The 10746-nt window shown below is 46.2% G+C and overlaps 1 protein-coding gene across 1 annotated transcript in view; it reads right to left on the bottom strand.

The window, feature by feature from the left end:
* Positions 1–10234, bottom strand: part of LOC121932298 (acrosin-like) — an 11931-nt gene extending 1697 nt beyond the window's left edge. Inside the window, exons 1-4 of the mRNA XM_042470879.1 lie at positions 9910–10234; positions 8640–8843; positions 6419–6684; positions 1759–1904 (exon numbers count right to left, since the gene is read on the bottom strand). Coding sequence (XP_042326813.1) covers positions 1759–1904; positions 6419–6684; positions 8640–8843; positions 9910–9986 — 693 coding nt within the window. The 5' untranslated portion in view covers positions 9987–10234. The remainder of the gene's footprint in view (positions 1–1758; positions 1905–6418; positions 6685–8639; positions 8844–9909) is intronic.
* Positions 10235–10746: the final 512 nt, after the last annotated feature.

Below are 10746 nucleotides of genomic sequence, written 5' to 3'. Positions count from 1 at the left end.
ATACATATACATATTGCACTATACACATATGTATACAGGCACCCCCTGCTTGTTAAGAACTCATTTTTCAATGTTCTGCTGTTTCAATAGATTTACATTATAGCCATGTACCACACTGTCAACCCATGGTCCACTCTTTTGGCCACACACTGCTGCTTTCCCTCCAGCCTCTCGGTGGACTTGACATGCCAGACTTGGCATGTTGGGGATTTTTTTTCTTGGTTGACATGACACCATCTAGAATCCCAGAGTTGGAAAAGAAACCAAGGGCCATCCAATGCAACACCCTTCTGCCATGCAGGAAGACACCATCAAAACCCTCCCTGTGATAGATGCCCATCCAGCCTCTCTTTAAAAATATCCAAAGTGGGAGACCCCAATGAAGAAGCAACATATTCCACAGACAAGCAGTTCTTGCCATCAAGAGGTTCTTTCTAATGTTTAGGTGGCCAGAAAGCCACTACAATGTGTTTAGGAAGTAAGATGCCACTCCTGAATGCTTCCAAGGGAGATATGATTCATGCCCTGGTGGCGCAGTGGTTAAATGCCAGTACTGCAGCCACTCACTCACAAACTACATGGTTCTGAGTTCAATTCCCAGCCAGGGGCTCAGGGTTGACTCAGCATGGCATCCTTCCAAGGAGGTCGCTATATAAGTCCCCAGCTTGTTGTGGGCAATTAGCTTAGAGTTGTAAACTGCGTAGAGACTGCTCAGTGCAGTATGAAGCGGTATATAAATGAAGCTGCTATTGTTATTGCTATTGCTCACCTTGTAGTTCTGGCCAGAAAAAGTGCCCTCTGGGAAATGTGGTTGGGCTGAGGCCACACTAGAAACCCTAGGAGGCTACATGCAAATCCATGGCACTGTTTCCTGTAGGACAACTCCCCGGGAAAAGCAGGAGACCCCACACACAACTGGAGAGGATGTGACAACTGGGGAACTTTCCATGATGGACAACTCGATTGGGGAGAATGAGCCAGATGCTTGTGGGCATGGGGAGGGAAGGACCCATACACGACCAAGGACATCTCGGTCCATCCTGCTGAGGCCTTGTCTGCACGGGCCAAAAGGTCTGTTCCCCCATACCAAGTTCTGATGTCATCCTGTTTGGATGATGCATGTTCCAAACCCAGGTTCTTGTGCAGGCAATACAGAACATATCTGTCAAATTCTGCACCATAACCAGAATAAAAGGTCTGCCCAGCATGTCTGCCACCACCACTGGTTGTCCGTTCTGAGGTCAGAATGAGGCACCCAGCATGTGACTGTCACTGGGCGCATGTTACCTGTTGCAGAAAGAGATGCATTGGGCAAGTCCAGTCTGATGCTCATGCAAAGAGCCATGCAGGATGGACATGGAGGCCAAGGTAATGGGAAAAGATTGGGGCAGCTGTGGGACCAGGACACCCTTGGCTGCCCCTGGGGTATAATGACCAGTGCAGAAAAGGCCTGATGCCCAAAGACAGAATGGGAAAGTCATTGAATCAAAGAACCTTAGAGATGGAAGTGGCCACAAGAGGCATCCAGTCAAACCCCATTCTGCTATGCAGGAGGAGACAACTAAAACACTCCTGGATGATGCCCAACCAACCTGTAAAGACTACCAAACTAATAGAGACCATCCCTCACCCCAGAATTGTTCCACTGTCAAAAGGTCCCTTCTCCTTTCGAGAGGGAGGCCACAAGATTGGCAATAAAGGCTAGGCTTTGTCCATCTGTTTCCTCTAGGAAACCCTAACATTGACCTTCACACAAACCTGGCAGGTGTCAATGCCTCCGTGCTGATATCCGGCACAAATGTTGTTGTAATGGATGCGGCTGTTGTACCAGTAAGTGCTGTTGCACATATGTAATGGGATGATGTTGACTTTGGCCTCTTGCAATACATCAGACGTCTGACGCTCTGAAAGAAGAAGGACACTGCTTAGACTAGCCCAGGACTCAGCCTTGGTTGGACATAATTGAGCTGGACATCACTAGGTCGTTCCTGGGCACCACTTCACTCCCTGCATCTGAGGAAGTACGTCAGGTCTTGAAAGCTTATGCTACAGCCTCTTTTGCTTACTTGGTCTGAAAGGTGCTTTGCGTACTGATATTCCAGACTAACATGGGAGCTTATCGCATGCATGTTAATTCAGTTTACCTCTGTCCAGTTTACAATTTAATTCAGGTGGCATCCTGATGTTACCTGAATTTGCTACCCAGATACAGCCTGGATCCATCCCCACTTCCAGAGCCACTCCAGCAGCCATTTTCTTAACTCGGAAAACTCCCGGATCCAAAAAGAGCCACGAGGAGCAGCTCTGGAAAGGGGCATGGATTTGGGTGGCAAATTAGGTGGTTAAAACTGTCTGATAATATCAGGATGCCACCCAAATCAAATTTTAAACCGGATAGAGGTAAGCTGAATTAACATGCATGTGATAAGTTTCATGGCTAAGTCTGTGAATTCCTTTATCCTTATGTAAGAGCGACATGCTTACATGATACTTCCTTGACCTCTTCTCTCAAGCCATTTAAATTTTAAAGGTTAGCAACAAAAGCAGTGGTAACTGACTACCCAGGCTGCATCCACATTGGAGAAATAACCCAGTTTGGCACCACTTTAACTGCCCTGGCTGCAGGCTATGGAATTCTGGGAGTTGGAGTTTGTTGTGGGCCCAGAGAGGAGCAGAGCTAAAGGAAGGAAGGCTCCACAACAAACTCCAACACCCAGAATTCCATAGCCTTCAGCCAGGGCAGTTAAACAGTGCCAAACCAGGTTATTTCTCCAGTGTGGATGCAACCAAAAATACCTACAGTTTATAGGAAGTCTCGGTAGCATATAAATAACCCTTTAGGACAAGGACCTCATCAGTCTTGGAAGGGTCTCCATAGGACTCATTGGTGAGCCACTGCCAGAGAACTATTCCAATGGGAACAGGTGTAAGGCACCCACCTCCAAGGCTGAGGAACCCAAGGTCTCTGCACCCATAGAGTTACAAGTCAGTGCACCTCTATGTGGCGGCATCTTGAGTCAAAGGAAAAGACTGGGTCCATTCCAGGTCCATGGGAGCAATATTACACAAAGGCACCGGCTTGCCTGGGGCGTCTATAAGAAGTATTTGTGTACAGAGGGAATCTTTACAGGAGTAAAAGCCTACGAGGGATTATAATGTGGAAGAGAGCTGACACCAACTTCTCAGGTTTCCAGCAGTTGATGAGAGATCCAGAAGAGTGGTGTCAGCTCATTTCTCCTGACCGCAGTTGGATGCTTATCCAGCCAGATCCAGCACCACTTCTGGAGCATGCTATAGGAGGAAGCTGCAAGTTGGTGGACATTGTGCAAGAACACCTCATACCCTCCGACATTTCACAGTTGAAAACTAGGACACATGTAGCCATGCAACATCAGAGTGTGGTCAAGGTGGCAAAAGCTATTAAGGAGAAAGCTGGGAGAAGATGCTGCGGTTTGCTTTTGCTTGAGCCTCTTGGGAAGAGCAAGACTTCATCCACTCTGGCTGACTTAATGGAGTGCAAGCAACTTTTGCACTTTGAATTCACTTGGCAGCAATGGAAGTAAGCTGAGGAGAACAGGGAAACGGGAGAGAAGAACAGGACCAGATTAAGGTTTTTGTAGGCCCAGGGAATTCCAAAAGAAAATCAGCACATGCTTTATAAACTGCATAGATCATGAAAGGTTATGACCTTAGAGACATGGGAGTGGCAACTTATCTCATAGTCCTGATGAGGAATCTGTACTCGGGACAAGAGGCTACTGTCAGGACAGAAGACAGAGAAACAGAATGGTTCCCAATTGGCAAAGAGGTCAGTCAAGGCTGCAATTTATCATCTTACCTGTTTAACTTATAGGCTGAACAGATTGTAGGAAAAATAAGCCTGAACACATAAGAATAAGGAGTGAAAATAGGAGGAAAGAATCTAAGGATGCAGACAACACACTATTACTAGCAGAAAATATCACAGACCTAGAGCAACTACTAAGGAAGATCAAGGAGGAAAGTGCAAAGGCGGGCTTATTGCTGAACATAAAGAAAACAAAGATAATGACCATGGAGAATTGACACAAATTCAACCTAGACGATGAAGAAATAGAAGTAGTAAAAGCAATCTCATAACTAGGATCAAACCTTGATAGGAACAGGGACTGCAGCCAGGAAATCAGAGACTAAGAAGACTGTGAAAGAATTGGAAAAGATCCTAAAATGCAAAGATATACAACCGAGCACAAAAGTTAGACTCATACAAGCCATCGTCATCCCTATTCCTATGGATGGATGTGAGATCTGGACAGTCAAGAAAGAAGATAGGAAGAAAATCCATTCATTTGAGATGATGTGGGGCTGGAGAAGAATGCTGAGGATCCCATGGACAGAAGCCAAAAGGACAAACAAATGGGTCCTGGAACAGATGAAGCTGGAAAGCTTCCTGGAAGAAGCCAAGATGACCAAAGTCATATTTCGGCCACATCATGAGAAGGAAGGGCTCCTTGGAAATGGCAATGATGCTAGGAAAGGTGGAGGGAAGTAGAAAGAGGGTCACAGGCCAAATGGATGATGGACTCTATGAAGGAGGTCACTATGGGTTTTATAGGGTTTCAGTTATTAAACAGAGCAGGGGAAGACAGAGGGGTTCTTGGAGATGTCTCATCTATAGGGTCGCCAGGAGTCAAGATTGACTTGAGGGCAATTAAAAACAACAACAAAGGCCCTAGGTACTCTTGGATTCGACTCCCCATCTCACCATAATGTACCACTATATATATATATATATATATATATATATATATATAATTTTTGTGGATGAAAATATAACATATCTGTATTTTGAAATTTTGTTTTCCTTCGCAATTCCTGTAATTTTTTGGGGGGGAGGGAGTCGTAAGCCCTAAAATCTTTGTAGGTCCTGAGCACTATGCCTAAAGTGCCTAATGGATAAGGTGGCCATGAGGAGAGGAACTGGGACATTATAAAAACAAGTGAAAAAGTGGGATGGCAGAGGATTAATCCGGAGGGTCCCTGCTAAACTGTGATAGTGGGAGAGTATGATACTTCTTCTTGCAACATCATTTTACATTCAATAGCTCTACCCACAAAAAGAGAAAAACAGAAGAACCAGGTGTGTGACAGCAACGTTACTAACAATAACATTGGAATGAGTACGGTTATAGGCCAAGAAGTGTATGTATATGTGTAGATGTCCTGGGGAAGAGTGGAGCAGCTTTTGTTATATAGAGTGGCCACTAGAAGATGAGTGCAAACAATATATGCTTCTATAAGGTGCAGAGTAAGTTTATGAGATACTCAACTATACAATATAAAGAGGGGGGAAAAGTAAAAACTGTTTACAAGAAGTATGTTTTGGAAAAGGTGCAAATTCCCCCTGTTAAAGCTGGTTTATGGCATGTTCTAGCTTATAAAATACTAACTGAAAACATTCCTCAGATAAAGAGTGAAAGACTCAGGGCCATTATGTGTTTCAAAATAGAGAGTAGCACCTCCATGGCACTTGTTCTGCCCCACAGTGCAGCACTGATGCGCTTTTTAGGAGCGCCATAATGGTGCTCACGCACATTGACAACATCACTTCCAGCGAGTGCCGTTTAGGCGTGCAGGTGCCCACATGTCATCGTTGCGTGCCCCGTGCGGGTGGGGCATTGACAAGAGGGTGCACGGGCTCCACTAGAAGGGCTAGGCACATGGACACCCAGCCCTCCAGAGCCCTAAAATCGGCCCCAGAACTGTGCTTTTGGCCATCTGTATCAGGCCACAGTTCAAAATTAAAGACAAATATACTGTAGTTACAGCTTAAAGAGACAATGTTTAAAGAAAATGCATTTTATCAGATATGTGTACAAGAGACAACCACTCAATTTGCACAGTTACAAGTGACACTCAAGGTCCAGTAGAGCTGCTGGCCACATGGCAAAGGGAGGAAGCCCACTTGCCCACCTGGGCAGCAGCTCCGCCAGACCAGGAAAGGCAGTGGTTTTACCCCATCCCTTCACCCGTCTAGTGATGCCCCTGTAGCTTTGGTGGGCTTTTCCTGGTGCCCCTTTCTGGGTCTGGCAGAGCTGCTAGCCGGGGCAAATGGAGGAGACCCCTTTTCCTCTTTGGACAGAAGAAGTACCAGACCCAGAAGGCATTCCTTCGCACCAGCTTACCAAGTGACACCCCCCTCTGAAGTGTTACCGAATGTGGTCCACCTCCCTGCACCCCCATATTGACATCCCAATAGCATTGGTTGCATGTTGGCTGCCTTGGTTTCAGCTACCCAGCATTGAGATTTAACACAGGGTTTACATAGCACAATTAATCTGTAACTCTGCATGGGGAGATGTCCACTACAAAACCCCAGCGTAGGACGAGATTTACATTTCTCCGGAACCCCCCTTTTCAAAGAGAATTTGGGGCTCACTTGAGACGTCGGTCACTCCCCATCCGCTGATCCAGCAGTGGGTCAGTGACGAAACGTCCACAGTGGTGTCAGGCAAGCAGGCCAGCTGGACGTAGTCGGTGCAGTTGATGGGGTGGCTCAGCTCCATCAAGGCAATATCGTTGAGGTTCGTGTGCTTCTGGTACTGCTGGTGCTCCACCAGGTTCTTGATGGTGTGCTCCTGGACATCGGGGCCCGGCTGAGAGAGCTGAGTGGCCCCAATCACCAGCTTCCAATGCTCTAGAAACCTTCCAGAGAGAAAAGGGGACAAAGGCAGTGAAGCAGACTCAAGACAATTGACTTAGACTTATATTGGACTGAAATCACTTCAACGTCTTGACTTGGAAAAGTGACACACCGACAGAGGGAAATCTTGGGGAAATCAAAAAAAAGGGATCAGGAGCCTTTGATAAATTTCTTGCAAAGAAAAATGGGGATAGGATGTTGTGTTTGAGCTATTACAAACTAGAAGGTGGTAACCGTACAAATAACAAGAGAGGAAGCTTGTCTTCATTTGGTTTGTTTGTGCTATTTTTTAAGGAGGATTATAATGTGGGGAGGGGGAGAAGTCGGATAAGTATCAGTAAGGGGGGGGGGAGAGGATGCAAAGGCAGTAAGGACCAAGCAAGGAAGGAGTTCAGGAAGTGAATTTCTGTTTTATTGTTTCAGTGTTGTTTTAGATTTTAGTCAGATATGTTATTTGGTGTTGTGTTATTTTGAGTAATGTAATGCTGTGTAATGCAATGTTGATGTGAAAGGTGTAATTTGTTATGTACTAGCAAAAATGGCACACTGACTTGGCTTGACTTGAGCCTTGCATATTGTTAGTGACTGTCTTGCAAGTGCCATTCCCCTCAAGCAGCAAGCAAGAGCCGTTGTCCCCAGAGCAAAGGGCACATTTCTAAGAAGGAACCAGCAAATGCATTAGGCAACAGCTTGAGGCAGAAGAATCCTTCTAAAGCTCTTTAAAAGCTTTTTAATATATTTAAAAAGAGCAGCAATATAGGGAAGCCCAAGGACCCTTCACAGCATAGTTATACTACTGTGATTCCACTTTAACTGCTATGGCTGCTTCCTATAGAATCCTAGGGTTTGTCATTTGCTAATGCACTAGACCTCTCTGGCTAAGAATTGGAAAGTACCTCTCCCAAAACTGAATCCCAGGATCTCACAGGATGCTGTCAATCTACACTGTCGAAACAATGCAGTATGACACCACTTTAACTGCCATGGCTCCATCCTACAGAATCCTGGGATTTGTAGTTAGGTGAGACACCATCAAGCTTTGGCAGAGAAAGCTAAAGACCTTACAAAACTATAAATCCCAGGATTCCATAAAATGGCATTTAAAGTGGTGTCATACTGCATTGTTTCTACAGTGTAGATGCACCCTTTAAAAATGACACTTTCAGACTGATTGAAAAGTCCCAGATTTTGTTCCTGTTCTTTCCAACTTTATACAGGTTTGAAATAAACCGACCAAGGAAGCTGGAACCTAATAAATCTCTGATCATACTGGGAGCGGATAGAAAATATTCTGGGATAAACAAAACAGGTACTGTATAGATCTCTAACATAAAATCGGGAAGAACAGGAACAAAACAAACAAACAAGCTTCATTTATCTACTGCTTAAGCAGTGTCTAAGTGGTTTACAACTGTAAGCTAATTTGCCCCCAACAGTCTGGGTACTCATTTTAGTGAGCTCCTCAGAAGGATGCAAGCCTGAGTCGAGCTTGAGCCCTTTATGCTGGTCTTGAACTCGCAACCTTGTGGTTTTGAATGAGTGGCTGCAGGACAGGCATTTAGCCACTGCACCACCAGGGCTCCTAACAAAGTCTGGGACTTTCTGAACCGGATGCTGGATGCACACAGAATGGAATCATAAATATTAAAACTGTGTAGCGTGGAAGGGCACCAAGGAAGAAAGGAGGCTGGAAAAACTTTCAGGGAAGGATGCATATGGTTCCTGGAGCCTCATTTTCATCACCCTCTGGGCTGAAGTCATCCATGAAACCTGGGACTTGAACTCAGGACTTCTTGGCTCACTCTCTGGCCCATCACCAGGGACCTCATATCAGTTTGTACATCTCTGCTAGACAGCATCTGCCCTGCCTGGCTTCATGGCCTGCCACGCACCCTTGGAGATTCACTATCCCATGCCAACCACGGGCCACAATGCCCACCCCAGCCTGGGTCCTCACTTTTTATTTAAGAAGCAATGGGCAGCGGTGATGACCCAGCGCGAGCTGATGAGGGATCCTCCGCAGGAATGGACGTAGCCCCGGTGCGACGGGATCTGGATGCTGACGATCCAGGGCCATGTCCCCGGAAGGGTATCCGTGCCTCCGATAATCCGCACCGAGCCGCTGTGGCTGGACGCCAGGGGACGTCGCCCGCAAATGCCACTGGAGGAAAAAGAGGACAGCTGTGGAGGGTGACCTCACATCCAAGGAAGGTCAAGGAACAAGAGGCTGCAGAATCCTCAGCTAGATTGATTATGGGTACATCCACTGAGTGACCACATTGCACCAAATACTCCAAGCCACCCCAGATCACTCCCCTGTGGAATGCCTTCCAGCTTCTCAATGTCCTTCTTGACCTCTACTGCCCAGAACTGGACACAACATCCCAGGTCATTTCTGAAGGTGCGACTACATTCCTCAGTCTGGAGGTGCTCCTCTTGATGCAGCCCAGAATGGCATTGGGTTTTTTTTTTACCGCTGCATCACATTGTTGGCTCAGTGTGCTGCAGCCTTGTAGTCTGCTAAGACCCCCCTCCCCCAGATCAGTGCTTTCCAGACTTTGGTCCTCCAGAGGACCTAAAGATGGTAGTGCCCATGCTAGTAAACTCAAGGCTGGACTGTTGCAATGCACTCTGCATTGGGCTTCCTCTGAACCTAGTTCAGAAACTTGATTAGATCAAAACATGGCAGTCAGATCGGTTACTGGGACATCCAGGTGTGATCATATTGCACTATAAATCACTCCACTGACTGCCAGTTAGTTTCCAGGCAAGGTACAAATTCCCTTTAAAGTCCTATGTGGTTTGGGTCCAGGTTACTTACAGGATCGCCTTCTCCCATATAATCCACCCCATACACTCAGGACCACTGGGAAATGTTTGCTGCAACCAGCCAAAGTCCTAAAACTATCATGGCTGCAAAAGTCCAGCAAAGGGGCTCGATCTGTTGGAAAACAGGCTGAACTTGGAAAAATTTCTATTTGGGGACTACAGTTTCCAGAATTTCCCAGGCAGCATGGAGTTATAATCTCCAAAGGACTACAGTCCCCAAAGGGAACATTTTTAAGACCCAGGAGCCAGGACTGTGGGGAGAAGGCCTCAAGGACTGCCAATGTCCCATTCAGTATGAAAATACAAGACAATATAAGACAAGTCCATTTCTTTGATGCTGCCCCGCAACCATGCTTCCTTCCCATGGCTCCCTCCCACCGTACATCGAGGTCACTTACTTGCACCTGTCGTCTTGGGCATGTGTGGAACCAAAAACGGAAAGAATCAAAATGAGTGGCAGCGGCGGCCACTTCATCCTACATGTCTCGACCGTGTCAGGTTCCACTGTCTATCCCCGATTGCGCATGAAGTCACAAACTAGATGCTTTTCTGTCCAATCAGCACGTGGCCGGTGTGTATGATGTCACTTCAGAACTGGTGTTGGTTCTCTGTTGCAATCGGGTTCTTTCTCTATCTTTAGCTGATGTCTTACCAATGGGATTTCTCCAAGTCATGGGCCAGACTAAGGCTTAGGTTGCTTAGGATCCAGGGAGATGCAGCTTGTTCTTGCTGCACGACTCTGTAGTCCCAAAGAGAGCATTATGGTCAACATGTGTCCAAATTCTAAATCGTGGATCACTCTACATAGGAGGGAAAGGGGAGAGAAGGTTCCTTGGGTGCGTTTTACCATTCTAATAGTAAAGCTCCAACTCCTTAGAATCTTTTTGAAAGTATGGCTAGATCCATAGAATCCTACAGCTGGAATTGTCCCCAAGGGCCTTCCAGTCCAACTCTCTTCTGCTATGCAAGAAGACACAAACTTGTGACAGATAGCCATCCAGCCTCTGTTTAGAAACCTCCAAAGGAGGAGACTCCACCATACTCCAAACCAGCAATGTTTTCCACCATTGAACAGTTCTTACCTTCTGGATGTTCTTCCTAATATTTCGGTGGAATCTCTTTTCCTGTCACTTGCATCCATTGTTCCAGGTCCTGTTCTCTGGAGCAGCAGAAAACAAGCTTGCTCCCTCCTCAGTATGACATTCCTTCAGATATTTAAACAGAGCTATCATGTC

Source organism: Sceloporus undulatus, chromosome 5 (genome assembly GCF_019175285.1).
Source record: "Sceloporus undulatus isolate JIND9_A2432 ecotype Alabama chromosome 5, SceUnd_v1.1, whole genome shotgun sequence".
Taxonomy (NCBI): Eukaryota; Metazoa; Chordata; class Lepidosauria; order Squamata; family Phrynosomatidae; genus Sceloporus; species Sceloporus undulatus.
This window is presented reverse-complemented; position numbering and strand designations above follow the sequence as displayed.